This window comes from Sphaerodactylus townsendi, linkage group LG06 (assembly GCF_021028975.2).
Source record: "Sphaerodactylus townsendi isolate TG3544 linkage group LG06, MPM_Stown_v2.3, whole genome shotgun sequence".
Lineage (NCBI taxonomy): Eukaryota > Metazoa > Chordata > Lepidosauria > Squamata > Sphaerodactylidae > Sphaerodactylus > Sphaerodactylus townsendi.
The window spans coordinates 127,782,865-127,799,984 of NC_059430.1; the positions used below are offsets into that span (position 1 = coordinate 127,782,865).

The 17,120-nt window shown below is 47.6% G+C and overlaps 1 protein-coding gene across 1 annotated transcript in view; it reads right to left on the reverse strand.

Moving 5' to 3' along the window:
* EHD2 (EH domain containing 2) overlaps nucleotides 1–17,120 on the reverse strand; it is a 67,138-nt gene that overhangs the window by 46,198 nt on the left and 3,820 nt on the right. The window contains 1 exon segment of the mRNA XM_048499121.1: nucleotides 1,541–1,634. Coding sequence (XP_048355078.1) covers nucleotides 1,541–1,634 — 94 coding nt within the window.

Sequence of the window (17,120 nt, forward strand, 5' to 3'; positions counted from 1 at the left end):
CCGGAATGTACTATTGCATCAATGGATGCCGCCAGAGGCCAATGGGTTCCACAATGATACAATTTCTACAAGCCCCTTCCCTCTTGTTTGTTGCATCAATAGTTTCTGCTTTCTCCCCTCGGTGCTCAGGATTGGCTTCTCTTCTCTCTTCCTTCGTATCTCTCCGCAAAGCCTTTGATTTGTTCCTCCTTAAGGAGGCCTGGAACCCTCTCACACATGAGCACATGGAACCAGTGACGTAGGTATAGATTTTTTTTTTATGGGGGGGTCGCCTGGGCACGATCTGTCAGCCATGCCTCTCAAGCCCCACTCGGCCTGCCAGTGCTTATAAAAGCAGCTCTCCAAGGCCGAGGGCATGGAGATCTCCTGAAATTACCACCCATATCCAGACAACGGAGATCAGTTTTCCCTGGAGAAATTGGCAGGTTTGGATAGGTCGACTCTATGGTACAGCACAGAGTCTAGGACAGGGTGGCCAACCTATGGTGCTCTAGATGTTCATGGACTACAATTCCCATCAAGCCCCGCCAGTACACCGGGTCATGCTGGTAGGCTGATGGGAACTGAACAGTCCACTTAACAACATCTGGAGCACCATAGGATGGCCACCCCTAATCTAGGAGAAACTGAAGCCCCTTCCTAGGCACCGCCCCCAGATTTCCAGGAATGTTCCAAGCCACAGTTGGTGGATATGATTGAAGTGGATATGATTGAAGTCTATAAAATTATGCATGGGGTAGAAAATGTCGACAGAGAGAAATTTTTCTCTTCTGGCACAATACACTAGAACCAGGGGGGCCCTATCATTGGAAAATGCTGGGGAAAGAATTAGGACTAATAAAAGGAAACACTTTCTCACACAATGTGTGATTGGCAGTTGTTTGGAATATGCTGCCACAGGAGGTGGTGATGGCCACTAACCTGGATAGCAGTAGCTTAAAAGGGGCTTGGACAGATTTATGGAGGAGAAGTCGATCTATGGCTACCAATCTTGATCCCTCCTTGATCTGAGATTGCAATGCTCAGCAGACCAGGGTGCCTGAGGCAGCAGCAGCAGCAGAAGGCCGTTGCTTTCACCCTCCTGCAGGTGAGCTCCCAAAGGCACCTGGGTGGGCCACTGCAGAGCAGGTGAGAGCTGGGACTAGATGGGACTCGGTCTGAGTCCAGCTGGCTTGTTTTGTATGTCCTTATGAAGGCTCGCGGCACCAGCAAAGGCAGACGAGCACGATGGCGAAGGGCGCAGGCCAGTGGCTGTGGAGGGATCTCCCAAATCTACTCGCCCAAAGGCCTACCGCATACTCTCCACTTCGTGAATCAACCAGCTGCTTTCCAACATTTTAGATACAAAGCCCACTCCCCACCGGCATCATCAACCTACACTCTTGTATTTATGAAATCTACTTGTGCTGTTGATAAGTCTTGACCAGGCACCAGTAAAGAATGGGGGGATGCACTTTTTGTCCCCAAAAGGTGGGACCAGCTGGGGCAGATCCTCACTGCTGTCCCCGCACCTTCCTACCCCCTTCATCTTTTGCCTGAAGCTCACGCGTAAGCTTAGCATGGGACAGGATACCCGGTGTCTGATAAGACTGATGCTTTCCAGCACTTGGTTGGGCAAGTGGGCACACATGAACCTAAGGAGAAGAAAAACAGCCAGAGTCAGGCTGAAGGGCTCTGGAAAGAGCGGGAGGGTCTCACACATTGAAATTCTCCAGCACAGTGCAAACGGGGACACCCGAGTTCTTTTCTTTCTTGTTAGCAGTGGCGCATCGTTTTGCCATTGTTAGGCTAGAAGTGGGCAGTTGGCCAAGGCCAGAAATTTTTTTTGTCACGTATGCTTCTGATTTCTAAGCCCCACCTACTCTGGCTAAGCCCCGCTCACTCTGTACGGTGGCCCACAAGCCACCAGAGGCAGAGCACGAGGACGAGGAGCTCTGCCTCCAGTGAACTTGGACTGCTGGGGCTGTCCGGGAAGGGAGTGAGGCCGCTGGATGGTTTCTCTGACCCATGGGGGCATCAAACCCAGGTTTTGGCCTAGGTGCCATTGTTTGTCAGTGGTGGCGATTTTACGGCAATTAGGATGTTACGGACTACAACTCCCATCAGTCCCTGCCAGCACGGCCAATTGACCATGCTGGCAGGGGCTGATGGGAATTGTAGTCCATACCATCTGGAGTGCCAAAGGTTCGCCACCACGGGCCTAGGTACACCACTGCTTGTTAGTCACAGAATGGCAGCATCAGCATTTTCCATGTTATGCAGTACAAGGGAGACAAATTTGCCCGTTGAAGCTGCGTATCCCACGCTGATATCAATGACACACAAACGTTTCCAACCTTTTCTCACTCGCGTACCCCTTGGCAACCCATTTCCCTAAAATTGTACCCTGCCATATTAGCAAACCCACTGTGTAATTTTTTTTCACATACCCCCAAACAGTCTGGGACGTACTGCTGGGGGTACAAGTACCTCCGGCTGGAAACCACTGCTATAGTGGGCTGGGAACTTCTGGAGCTCTTTCCTCCTAGCTAAGCTAAATCCACATGTTCCTCTTCACTTTTCAACTCTTCCTCTGCTATCTTCCATGAAGTTAATTTCAGAAGGAAACTGTGGCTGTTTCTGCACAGCCAATTGCAATGTTGTGCTGTCGGTGTTATTGGCAACACTGCAGCAACAGAGCAATCGCATGGCATGCCACTCCCTGGACAGATAGCGCCACGGTTCAACCATGGCGCTTTGCATGGCTGCACTTTGCAAACGGCTTTCTTTTCCCCCAGGGTAGATGTCACGGGCGTTCAGCGCCAGGATTGTCTGCCACTGTGGGGGTGGGCTGTGCGGCACTGATTCCTGGCAGGCACTTTGTACAGCACACCTGACTCGCGAGAGCTGGTTGTTGAAAAGACTCCCGCTTGTTGAAGCCGCATTTTCACTCACACCGTAGTAAAATGCTGGAGTGTTGTTGCTTTGCTGCAGCAGCGTTTCTGCAGCGGCGACCGTGTGAACTCTCTGCCCATAATGCTGTTTTTACCGTCCTTTTACTGGCTTTTTTGGCCCGTGCGGAAATGGCCTGTGTTGGTCTGCAGTGGAATAGCTAGATTCGGGCCTAGTATCTCCTTAAAGACTGACACGAGTGTTCAAGAGTCAAAGATCCCTTTGTCAATTCTTCGAGGAAGGAAACGTTGACTCTCGAACAATCATACTCTAAGTCTAAGACCTTGTCACTCTCTAAGGTGCTCCTGGATTTGAACCCAGATGTTCCTGGTTTTCTGTGTGCAAAAGTCAAAACAGAGCCCTTTGGGGGTGGGCAGTTCCTAAATCAAATAAAAAATAAACAAATAAACGAACGAACGAATGAATGAAATTTCAAATGTGCGAATAAATTTTGTATACTGGTACACAACAAGCGTAGTTCCTTATTAACACAAAGAGCTGTACTGTGTGACGAGGACTGTAATAATGCCTGAAGTTAATGTTATTTATCAATAGATCTTATAATGGATTTTACAATTTATATTATATTTTTGTATAAATGGAATGCTATGTATTCACATGTACTCTGATCTTAAACTATTGGCTGGCCTAAAGGCCGTAATATCTATCTATCTATCTATCTATCTATCTATCTATCTATCTATCTATCTAATTCATCTATCTTTATCTATCTATCTATCTATCTATCTATCTATCTATCTATCTATCTATCTATCTATCTATCTATCTATCTATCTATCTATCTATCTATCTATCTATCTATCTATCTATCTATCTATCTATCTATCTATCTATCTATCTATCTATCTATCTATCATCATCATACAACCCCAATGCAAACCCCCAGAAGCTACTTCAAATTCACTTAGACTTGGTTTCTGAATCGATTGATGGTCGGTCATATTCCGCCGCTCCTGTGCATTACAATGTATGCGTGGTTTCAATTCTAGACCTTGGATGCTGGGCGTCAGATTGTGGAAAATGGAAGACAGCCTGGTGAAGACACACATGGAAAGTGATCCACCAGTGATCCAAGTTTCCTGCTGGTTTTACTTCACTTTAGTAAAGGGTTTGAAGATTCGCAGGATTTATGCCCCACTTCTTGTTTCAACTCAAGTCCTCTGTGCCGCTTACAAATTCCTTTTCTCACCTTCCTTTCCCAACAACAGACATCTTGTGAGGTAGGTATTTGGGCCAGAGAGTCCAGGAGGAGAACTGCACTGGGCCCAAGGTCACCCAGCAAGGAGCAGCAGTGGCATAGGAGGTTAAGAGCTCGTGTATCTAATCTGGAGGAACCGGGTTTGATTCCCCGCTCTGCCGCCTGAGCTGTGGAGGCTTATCTGGGGAATTCAGATTAGCCTGTGCACTCCCACACACGCCAGCTGGGTGACCTTGGGCTAGTCACAGCTTCTTGGAGCTCTCTCAGCCCCACCTACCTCACAGGGTGTTTGTTGTGAGGGGGGAAGGGCAAGGGATTGTCAGCCCCTTTGAGTCTCCTGCAGGAGAGAAAAGGGGGATATAAATCCAAACTCTTCTTCTTCTTATGTGTGGGTATGGGGAATTAAACCCGGTTCTCCAGATCAGAATCCACTGCTCTTAAGCACTAGGCCACACTGTCTCTCTGTTTTCTGTTTCTGCTCATGTGGAGCCTGGAGTGGTTTTCATTTTTGAAAACCATCTCGAAACCCAGTGGAAAAGTAAACGACTACATGTGTCTTTATTTACACACGTATAAATAAATAAATTTATTTATTTCATGTATAAATATACATGTATAAATAAATACAACAGACGCTCTTGGGGCAATAAGTGATTTATTGACGTTTTCACAGGTTACAGCTGCCTTTCCCTGTTGCTTAGAGTTCCCAACCTCCAGGTAGGGCCAGGAGATCTCTCATAATTACAACTGATTTCCATTTGACAGAGAAGAGCTACGCTGGAGAAAACGGCTGCTTCGGTGAGTGGGCTGTGTGCCATTATACACATGACTACACATAGGTGACTACACATAGGCAGAAAAAAGTGAAAGGCACAGATATAGGATGGGTGACACCTGGCTTGACAACGCTACATGCGAAAGAGATCTGGTAGTCTTAGTAGACCATAAACAAAATATGAGTCAAGAAAAAGATGCGGCTGCCAAGAAAGCCAATCACGACTCTGGGTTGTATCAACAACAGTATGGTAAGGTCAAGATCGAGGGGATGTAATTAAAATTTCTATTCTGCATTGCCACCTCACCAAGACACAAAGTGTGTACAGTTCTGGAAGCAATCAGTAGAGTTCAGGAGGGATATTGACTGGCTGGAAGCTGGGGTCCAGAGGAAGGCAAAACCAAAATGAGTAAGGGTCTGGAGTCCATGCCCCATGAAGAGAGGCCAGGGAGCTTGGGGATGCTTAGTCTGGGAGTGAGCGTGGGTTAAGGGCTGGCAAGTGCTTTTATCAATGATAACCTGGTTTCTTTATATACGAAGGATGTCATGCTGGTGAGGGAAACAGAATGTTTGTTTTCTGCTGCCTCAGAGACTAGGATGCGGAGTAATGGATTCAAGGTGAAGAAGAAGAGGAAGAAGAAGAAGAAGAAGGAGGAGGAGGAGGAGAAGAAGAGGAGGAGGAGGAGGAGGAGTTTGGATTTATATCCCCCCTTTCTCTCCTGCAGGAGACTCAAAGGGGCTTACAATCTCCTTGCCCTTCCCCCTCACAACAAACACCCTGTGAGGTAGGTGGGGCTGAGAGAGCTCCGAAGAGCTGTGACTAGCCCAAGATCACCCAGCTGGCGTGTGTGGGAGTGCACAGGCTAATCTGAATTCCCCAGATGAGCCTCCACAGCTCAGGCGGCAGAGTTGGGAATCAAACCCAGTTCCTCCAGATTTGATACATGAGCTCTTAACCTCCTACGCAACTGCTGCTCCTAAACATTAGGAAAAACTTCCTGACTGTCAGGGGTGTTCAACAGTGGAATTCACTGCCTCGGAGAGTGGTGGAGTCTCCTTCTTTGGAGGTTTTTAAACAAAGGCTGGATCAGCATATGTCGGGAGTGCTTTGATTGTGTGTTCCTGCATTGCAGCGGGTTGGACTTGATGGTCCTTGGGGTCTCTTCCAACTCTACGATTCTACGACTCCCCTCTTCGTCCCCTGTCCTCCCAGTCTCTATCCCCCAAAACTCCAGGAATTTCCCAACTCAGAATTGGCAACTCTTGTCTCAAAAAATTAAACAGTTGTGCCTGTAATTCCCAGCAGTTCCCAAAGCTACCCTCAAGTTTTGCTTTTGTCCCACTGCCTCGCAACGACGTGCCTCCAGCCAATCACAAGACTCTCGACTGACTGCACTGACTGGCTGCATTCCCCTGGTATCAGCTGCCTGCTGAGTATCTCAGCTGTCTCCGTCTGCCTTCTTTGCCAGAGAAGATGTGTGGCCCAATCACTAGTCTTGTCTCCAAGACGTTTCCAGGGCCGAGGCAGCTGACCCCTGAATACCGGCACCCCGGGTTCATGCTCTTTTGCATATGCACTTGGGTTGGGCAAAAGATAATACGCGCACTGTACCACAAGAGGCAAGAAAGGCTGTTGGGGGGCATAAAAGGAGACCAGTATGTGTTAAAAATGCCAATTCTATTAATCAAACAGTTTTCAAACCACATCCCGCATCCAATGAGTTCATGGATCATCCTCCCCATTTCCAGTTCCTCTTCGCAACACTCCTGTGAAGGAGATTAAACTGAGATCAATTCAAGGTCACCCAGGAGGCTGCACGATTTGAACTCCAGTCCCTCAAATCCGAATCTAGCAGCACTGTAACCACGATATCTCATGGCATTAAGGCATTCCGAGCTCTTCATCTTTACAAAGCTGAGAAATTAATCAGCTGCAGATTTTGGCTGATTTAGTTTTCAAGCTAATCAAAGTTCCCAGATTCCTTAAAAAAGTGAACATATTTGCTAACAACCCTTAATTATAGGCAAATTTACTTGGAATAAGTCCCATAAAATCATCATCATCATCATCATCATCATCATCATCATCATCATCATCATCATCATCATCATCATCATCATCATCGTCATCATCGTCATCATCATCTCCTCCTCCTCCTCTTCTTCGTCTTCGTCTTCTTCTTCTTCTTCTTCTTCTTCTTCTTCTTCTTCTTCTTCTTAGTAGTAGATGCTTAGATCTTAGGTCTTCTTCTTCTTCTTCTCTTCTTCCTCTTCCTCCTCCTCCTCCTCCTCCTCCTCCTTTTCTTCTTTTTCTTCTTTTTCTTCTTCTTCTTCTTCTTCTTCTTCTTCTCTTCTTAACTTGGGTCTTAGGTCTTGGTCTTAGGTCTTCGTCTTCTTCTTCTTCTTCTTCTTCTTCTTCTTCTTCTTCTTCTCCTTCTTCTTCTCCTCCTCCTTTTCTTCTTCTTCTTCTTTCTTCTTCTTCTTCTTCTTCTTCTTCTGCTGCTGCTGCTGCTGCTGCTGCTACTACTACTACTACATTAAATGGGATTGAAGAGCATACAAAGAACCTATTCCATCAGACCAGGGGTCTGCCTAGTCCTGCTTCATGTTTCCTGCAGTGCCCAAGCAAACGCCCTCCGAAAACCTATAAGCCGAACACAGCACCCCTGGCCTTATGTGTGGCCCTCTCAGCAGTGGTATTCAAAGATTAACTACCTCTGAACATGGAGGTTCCATTTCTCCATCACAGCCAGTGCAGCCATGGGTGGACCGATCTTCCTTCCTTGAGTTTGGCTGAGCCGCTTTCAAACCCACCTTCACTGCATCCCCTGGCAGAAAATCTCCCCATTTAGAAGCACTTCCTTTTGTTTGTCCTGAGTTTTCTTTTCTCATAGCGACGGGTGCCAAAAAATTGGCTTGTGCTATGCATCGGGGCGGAGCCCGTGTTTACTGACTCCACGACGGAGGAAGAAGTAGGGCCATCCAACATAAACAAGGATGCTAAAAGTAGACCTCTCTGGAAAAAGTCCAGGGACATCCAATTCCACCATTTCCCAACCTTCTGGACCAGCCAGCAGTAGCTTTAAAGGAGTCTAAGCTGACCTGAAGATTGGTTGCCATGGTTTTTTCAAGAATGGGCCAAAGTGTCCAGTTATTAAACAGCTACCTAACAAGCATCCATCAGCCAGCAAAGCTTTTCTTGGACTACAGGTACGAGGTTGGAAAGCCCTGCGGGACCCAGTTACTTAAACTACAGAAGACACTGAGCCGCGGGAGTGAAAAAAGGGCAAACTCAGGACATCCAAACTCTACCATCCCTCACCCTGGCTATTTTCATTCCTTTTAAGTCCTGAGCATCATGTAGTATACCTCATCAGTCTTGCTTTCCCTCTTCAGAGCATAAGAGCACTGCTGGATCAGACCAGTGGTCCACCTAGTCCAGCATCCTGTCTCACACAGTGGCCAACCTTTTCCTCTGGAGGTCCAACCACAGGACACAGAGGCTGAGGCCTTCATAAGAACACCAGAAGAGTCTCTGTTGGATTAGAGTCTCTGTCCATCTAGTCCAGCATCCTGTCTCACACAGTGGCCAACCTTTTCCTCTGGAGGTCCAACCACAGGGCACAGAGGCTGAGGCCTTCATAAGAACACCAGAAGAGTCTCTGCTGGATTAGACCAATGGTCCACCTAGTCCAGCACCCTGTCTCACACAGTGGCCAACCTTTTCCTCTGGAGGTCCAACCACAGAGCATGGAGGCGAGATGAAGGCCTTGGCCTCTGTGCCCTGTGGTTGAACCTCCAGGGAAAAGGGTGGCCACTGTTTGAGATAGGATGCTGGACTAGGTGGACCGTTGGACTAGATGGACCACCAGAAGAGTCCTGCTGGATTACACCAATGGTCCAATTAGTCCAGCATCTTGTCTCACACAGTGGCCAATCAGTTCCTCTGGAGATCCAACAACAAGGCACAGAGGTCAATTCCTTCCCCTGCTGTTGCCTCCTCACACTGGGATTCAGAAATATACTTCTTTTGAATGTCATAAAAGCTGATGGACCACTTCTTCACGAATTTGAATCCTCCCTTTCAAAGCTATCTGTGCCTTTGGCAATCACTACATCTTCTGTGGAGGGCAACCTGGCAACCCTATCTGGCAAAAAAATCTCACATTCTAATCCCTCTTCCGCCAGTATTATCTCAATGTTCCCCAAACTTCTCCAGATCCTTCAGCCCAGTTCACAGGATTCTCAACCTCATCACCGTTTCCCAACCAAGTATCATGGTCCAACCACAGGGCACAGAGGCTGAAGCCTTCATAAGAACACCAGAAGAGTCTCTGCTGGATTAGACCAATGGTCCATCTAGTCCAGCATCCTGTCTCACACAGTGACCAACCTTTTCCTCTGGAGGTCCAACCACAGGACACAGAGGCTGAGGCCTTCATAAGAACATAAGAACATAAGAACTAGCCTGCTGGATCAGACCAGAGTCCATCTAGTCCAGCATTCTGCTACTCGCAGTGGCCCACCAGGTGCCTTTGGGAGCTCACATGCAGGATGTGAAAGCAATGGCCTTCTGCATTGCCAAGCTGCTTGCTCCTGAGCACCTGAGGATGCTTAGCTACAGGCATTTGCAATCTGAGATCAAGGAGGATCAAGATTGGTAGCCATAGATTGACTTCTCCTCCATAAATCTGTCCAAGCCCTTTTTAAAGCTATCCAGGTTAGTGGCCATCACCACCTCCTGTGGCAGCATATTCCAAACACCAATCACCACGTTAGCGTGAAGAAGTGTTTCCTTTTATTAGTCCTAATTCTTCCCCCCAGCATTTTCTGCAATAGATGCCCCTGGTTCCTAGTAGAGAGTTGTGAGAAAGAGAGAAAAATTTCTCTGTCAACGATTTTCTACCTCCCATGCATAATTTTATAGACTTCAATCATATCCCCTCAGACGTCTCCTCTCCAAACTAAAAGAGTCCCAAACGCTGCAGCCTCTCCCCTCATAAGGAAAGGTGCCCCAATCCTTTCAATCAGTCCTCGTTGTCCCTTCTCTGCACTTTTTTTTCTATCTCTTCGATATCCTTTTCACTGAGATGTGGCGACCAGAACTGAACACAGTACTCCGTAATGTGCGGTCGCGACCACTGCTTTTATATAAGGGAGCATGACAATCCTTGCAGTTTTATTATCAACTCCTTTCCTAATTAACCCCAGCATAGAGTTTGTCTTTTTCACAGCTGCCATGCATTGAGTTGACATTCCCATGGAACTATCAACTAAGACGCCCAAATCCCTTTCCTGGTCTGTGACTGATAGCACCGACCCCTGTAGCGTGTATGTGAAGTTTGGATTTTTTGCCCCTATGTGCATCACTTTGCATTTAGCTACATTGAACTGCATTTGCCATTTCTGAGCCCACTCACCTAATTTATCAAGGTCCGCTTGGAGCTCTTCGCAATCCTTTGTGGTTCTCACCACCCTACATAATTTGGTATCATCTGCAAACTTGGCCACCACACTACCCACCCCTACTTCAAAAGAACACCAGAAGAGTCTCTGATGGATTAGACCAGTGGTCCATCTAGTCCAGCACCCTGTCTCACTCAGTGGCCAACCTTTTCCTCTGGAGGTCCAACCATAGATCACAGAAGCTGAGGTCTTCATAAGAACACCAGAAGAGTCTCTGTTGGATTAGACCAATGGTCCACCTAGTCCAGCACTCTGTCTCACACAGTGGCCAACCTTTTCCTCTGGAGGTCCAACCACAGGACACAGAGGCTGAGGCCTTCTAAAGAACACCAGAAGAGTCTCTGTTGGATTAGACCAATGGTCCATCTAGTCCAGCATCCTGTCTCACACAGTGGCCAACCTTTTCCTCTGGAGGTCCAACCACAGGGCACAGAGGCTGAGGCCTTCATAAGAACACCAGAAGAGTCTCTGCTGGGATTAGGATCTCAATGGTCCACCTAGTCCAGCACCCTGTGCTCACACAGGCTGGGTCCAACCTTTTCCCTCTGGAGGTCCCAAACTCAACAGAGCATGGGAGGCGTAGATGGAAGGCCTTTGGCCTCTGTGCCTCTGTGGTTGAACCTCCAGTGAAAAGGGGTGGCCGCTTGCTTGAGATAGGGATGCTGGACTAGGTGGACCGCTGGGACTAGATGTAACCACCAGAAGAACCCGCCTGGATTGCCAATGGTCCACCTTAGTCCAGCATCTTGTCTCACACAGTGGCCAACCTTATCCTCTGGAGGTCCAACCAGGGCATGAGGGGCTGAAGCCTCTCATAAGAACAATTCAGAAGAGTCTCAAGCTGGATTAGACCAGTGGGTCCTTCTAGTCCAGCACCCTGACCACTCAGTGGCCACAACTTTTCCTGGAGGTCCAACCCACAGGACACAGAGGCTGAGGCCTTCAAAAGAACAATTCAGAAGAGTCTCTGATGGATTAGAATTCAATAACCACCTAAATCCAGCACCCTGTCTCACACAGTGGCCAACCTTTTTGAGATAGGATGCTGGACTAGATGGACCGTTGGACTAGATGGACCACCAGAAGAGTCCTGCTGGATTACACCAATGGTCCAATTAGTCCAGCATCTTGTCTCACACAGTGGCCAATCAGTTCCTCTGGAGATCCAACAACAAGGCACAGAGGTCAATTCCTTCCCCTGCTGTTGCCTCCTCACACTGGGATTCAGAAATATACTTCTTTTGAATGTCATAAAAGCTGATGGACCACTTCTTCACGAATTTGAATCCTCCCTTTCAAAGCTATCTGTGCCTTTGGCAATCACTACATCTTCTGTGGAGGGCAACCTGGCAACCCTATCTGGCAAAAAAATCTCACATTCTAATCCCTCTTCCGCCAGTATTATCTCAATGTTCCCCAAACTTCTCCAGATCCTTCAGCCCAGTTCACAGGATTCTCAACCTCATCACCGTTTCCCAACCAAGTATCATGGCCCTAGTCCATCCATTAAGATTATTGATTTCTTCCCTCTGGATTAGTGGTCTTCAACCTTTCCCAGACCATGAGCAGCAAGTGCATGACAGGAAGTCATGTGACATCGGAGTAACAAGGCAGAAAGAAGGGACACCATACGTCTCCATTGGGTCAAGGCCAGGACTGTTCGTCATCCAGTGACTGATACAATAGTTGATATGGGTCATCTCTTAGAAAGGTTCATTGCTAGAGTCGCTTGCATTTGACACGCACTTAAAATGATACCACCAGGGACTAGAACACATTTCACAAGGTTAACAGACATAACCTCCACTGGAAATTGTCCCTCATATAGAAGAAGAAGAAGAAGAAGAAGAAGAAGAAGAAGAAGAAGAAGAAGAAGAAGAAGAAGAAGAAGAAGAAGAAGAAGAAGAAGAAGAAGAAGAAGAAGAAGAAGAAGAAGAAGAAGAAGAAGAAGAAGAAGAAGAAGAAGAAGAAGAATGTTGACAGAGATAAATTTTTCTCTCTTTCTCACAATACTAGAACCAGGGGGCATCCATTGAAAATGCTGGGGGGAAGAATTAGGACTAATAGAAGGAAAACACTTCTTCACGCTAAGGTGTGGATTTGGTGTTTGGAATATGCTGCCACAGGAGGTGGTGATGCAGCCACTAACCTGGATAGCTTTAAAAGGGGCTTGGACAGATTTATGGAGGAGAAGTCGATTTATGGCTACCAATCTTGATCCTCCTTGATCTGAGATTGCAAATGCCTTAACAGTCCAGGTGCTCGGGAGCAACAGCTGCAGAAGGCCATTGCTTTCACATCCTGCATGTGAGCTCCCAAAGGCACCTGGTGGGCCACTGCAAGTAGCAGAGAGCTGGACTAGATGGACTCTGGTCTGATCCAGCTGGCTTGTTCTTATGTTCTTATGTACTTATTGATGCTTTGGAAACATTTGGTTGGAATTGTTTCAATATATTTCTACTTGATTGCTGTGTATCTTTTAATCTTTTGCTACTCTTTTGCTACTCTTTTGCTACTCTTTTGCTACTCTGATGTTGCTAATGTACTGATTTATATCAATGTATTAGATATTGTATGGATTTAGTTGATACCTGAATCGTCAGTTAATGCTGCTGTTTTTGTTCTTATATGTTGTGTAGCCTGAAATGCCATCGCCATCTGAAATTAATTCTATTTAGTCTTATGTATTTTATTACTGTTACTGTTTGTTATTGTTATATTGCTGGAATGTATTGCTTATCATGTTGTTAGCTGCTCTGAGCCCTTCGGGGATAGGGCAGGGTACAAATATAATTGAAATGAAATGAAACGAAACTGACCGATGGACCGTAAATCTGTCAATATCAATTCTGACATTTCAACTTTCCCAAAATTTAGGATGCTCCACATCTCCCTTTTGTTACGGTCTGAGATGGGATTACGCTGTCAATGAGCATAATTTTTCCTTTCTATTTTATTTATCAAAAGATGTGTACCTACTGCTTGCTACCACTCAAGATGCTGCTAAAATCCTTGCTCTTGTGTGTAACTGATACAAACATAAGGGTCATGTCTGATGCTGACGCTTTTCGAGGCTTGGGTTCAAATCCTCTCTGGAGCATTTGTGTGACCTTGTATTTTCCCAAAAGACAACAAAAATGCAATAAATATGGGAAATGCTGATGGACTCCGCAGGGTTTGGGGGGTACATGTGTAGGCTGACCAGACGTCCCGCTTTTGGCGGGACAGTCCCGCCTTAAAACAATTTGTCCCACGTCACGCAGTTTTTTTGAAGTGTCCCGATTTTTGGAAGGCTGCCGCACTGCCTTCTGGGGTGCAAGGCAGTGCGGCAGCCTCCCGCACACGCGGCCGCAGGAGCACGGCCTTTTGGGGCGCTCCCGTTTCCCGCCCGCTTCCCCCTCAGAAGGCAGTGCGCTCCTGCGGCTGCGCACGCATGCGCGGCCACCTGCCTACCCGCCTGTCCCAGTTTACAAAGGTGACCATCTGGTCACCTTATACATGTGTGTGCGTGCATGTATTTGGAGGGGGGAGTTAAAATATGCCCTTTCCCCTATCCACTGGTGCCTAGCCTAGTCACCCTAGCAAGGCCCTTGATTTCTTCATATTTTCCTGGCACCCATCTTGTGGGAAAGGTCCCCTCCCCTCCCCCAAAGCATCACATCTGGATGGCTGATTTATTTCCAAGCAGTGAAGGGACAAGATGTTGCCAGGACTCGCTGGCATAGAGCACCCTCCTGTGTTCCAAAGAGTTGATCTTCGAGCCAATTGCACCCTCCAGGAAACCCTGGAATCTTTCTCTTCCTTTCTCTCTCCCGTTGGGAAGACAGGGGGAGTGGGAGCAGATGCCCGCTGCATTCCACCCTATTCCCGCCTTTCCCCAATCCCTTTCCTAGGGGACATCTAGATCGCAAGCCAAGAATGGACGAGGACTCTATGTGCAGTGGTGGGATCCAAAAATTTTAGTAACAGGTTCCCATGGTGGTGGGATTCAAACTGTGGCGTAGCGCCAATGGGGATGGGCGGGGCACGATGGGGGTGTGGCCAGGCATTCCTGGGCGGGGCTGTGGCAAGTATGTAGCCGCTGCACCGGTCCTTGGGCGGGAAACGAATGCACGCAGGCGCAGGCTGCCACGCACGCCGGTGTACCTCCTGCTAGACTGTTTCAAGTTCTGTGCGCTACTGCTGAGAAGAGGGCGTAACTAAGGCCAAAATCACGTGGCAAAATCACCATTTAGTAACCCCCTCTCGGCACACACAAACAATTAGTAACCTACTCCTGGGAACCTGTGAGAACCTGCTGGATCCCACCTCTGTCTATGTGGCTCTGGGCCCAGCATTCGTGGGAGCTGTTCCTGATAAAAGCGGCAGCATATAAGCATTTTAAAGTCTGATTTCTAGGCACAGGGCAGGGTCTAGAAATGCGGCGGCTGCATTTCTGCCCCTTGGCGGCCTTTAAACCTTTGCTCATTCCCCATACTTCACTGAGTTTGCCGATTTTCCCCTTGCCTGCTTCTAGGCGTTACAACCTGGTTCGGCAGAAAGGGGCTCAGCCCCCATGGTGGGATTCAGCAGGTTCACACCACTTTGGCAGAACAGAACCAGTTGTTAAAATGATGCTTGTAAATAACCAGGTGTTAAGTTATTTGAATCCCGCCACTGCTTATATGAAGGAAGAAGGAGAAGAAGGAGAAGAAGAAGAAGAAGAAGAAGAAGAAGAAGAAGAAGAAGAAGAAGAAGAAGAAGAAGAAGAAGAAGAAGAAGAAGAAGAAGAAGAAGAAGAAGAAGAAGAAGAGGAGGAGGAGGAGGAGGAGGAGGAGGAGTTTGGATTTATATCCCCCCTTTCTCTCCTGCAGGAGACTCAAAGGGGCTGACAATCTCCTTGCCCTTCCCCCCTCACAACAAACACCCTGTGAGGTAGGTGGGGCTGAGAGAGCTCCAAGAAGCTGTGACTAGCCCAAGGTCACCCAGCTGGTGTGTGTGGGAGTGTACAGGCTAATCTGAATTCCCCAGATAAGCCTCCACAGCTCAGGCGGCAGAGCTGGGAATCAAACCTGGTTCCTCCAGATTAGATACACGAGCTCTTAGCCTCCTACACCACTGCTGCTCCAGGAATCAGGAGGTGTAACTTTTCTAAGAGCAGGTCTCTGGAGAGGCACCCCAGGCATGCTCTAAATCAGGGGTCTGCGACCTGTGGCTCTCCAGATGTTCATGGACTACAAATCCCATCAGCCCCTGCCAGTGGGATCTGTAGTCCATGAACATCTGGAGAGCCGCAGGTTGCAGACCCCTGCTCTAAATCAAAGGTGTCAAACTCATTTGTTCGTTATGACATAAATGTGATTTGGCCAAGACAGGTCCCTGGGGGAGGTTGGTTGGAAGGGGGCTTGGCATGTGGGGGGGGGGGGAGTCCACTGCACACTCACCAGCCCAGATCAGCACGGGGGTTTGTAGTCGGCACGGGAGCGGGGTTGGAGATTTGTGGCGGATCCTGGAAAGGGCGCAGCGCCTCCAAAGTCACCATTTTCTCCAGAAGAACTTATCTTGGTTGTCTAGAGCTGATTCCGCATGGGCCAAAAACAGTGATGTGAAAACGGTGTGAAAACAGTATAAACCCTTTTACACCATTTAAAACCCTTTTACACCATTTTCACACTATTTTCACACTGCTGTTTTTGGCCCATGCGGAATCAGCCTGAATGATGTCTGTTATAGCAGGAGCGCTATAGGCCTGCAAGTCAAGCTATTTAAGGCGCAGGAGCAGGGCAGAAAAAGCAGAAGATGTCAACCCTCTGGTAAAGCCGTAACTGGGGACTTCTTTCAGCCAGTGGCCACAATGCCTTGAATAGCCCCTTCAAGGGGCTACCCTTTCCCTCTCTTACAGACATCAGTTGGCGATCATTGTCATCTGTCCACCCTGTGCAAAGCTACCGTGACTCGTCTCTGAACGTCAAACTGCTGCTCAAGTTATAAAAACAGGCCGTAAGTCTTGCTTTTTTCCTGGCCAATTGGCAAGTGGAGCGAACGACTCCTGCCGAGGGAGCTCTGGGGATTATGAACAGTTGCAAAAGAAGGAACCCAGATCAGATTCCTCCCCCTTTCTCTGCGATACTGTTATGCGACTAAAAGTCACACCAGGAGGGGTGGGGGAGTCAGATTTTGGCTAAGCTAAGAATACCACAGACAAGTATAGCTTCTTAAGAAGAGTCTTCATTGATCCCCATCTGGGGTCATGACTACAGCAAGGTGTAACTCTTTTCCGTCAGTACATCTTCAAGGTCGCTTCTCTAACATCCCACAAAATGAGCGTTGCTGTCGTTTCTGTCCTAATACAATTGATTCACTTTCTCATACTCTGCTTCACTGTTCAAAATACAACATCATCAGAACTGATTTGAGAACTGTACTACCAACAGGATTCATGCTCCTTTCTCTGATCCAGATAAAATGGGCTTAAGCATTCACAAATGGACTCTAATGCAGAAATCTCTGAAGCTGTTGCTACATTTTCACTCTGCGTACTGCAAGTTGTGCAATAATGATCTTTTTTATTGTATTTGGAATTCATGACACACTCCGGTTTTATGCCTAATAAAGGTTTTGGATTTGGATCCCCATCTGAATACTGATCACTACACTCTGATATGGACAAGACTCGCTTCCTTTTAAATCAGGGGTAGGGAACCTGCGGCTCTCCAGATGTTCAGGAACTACAATTCCCATCAGCCCCTG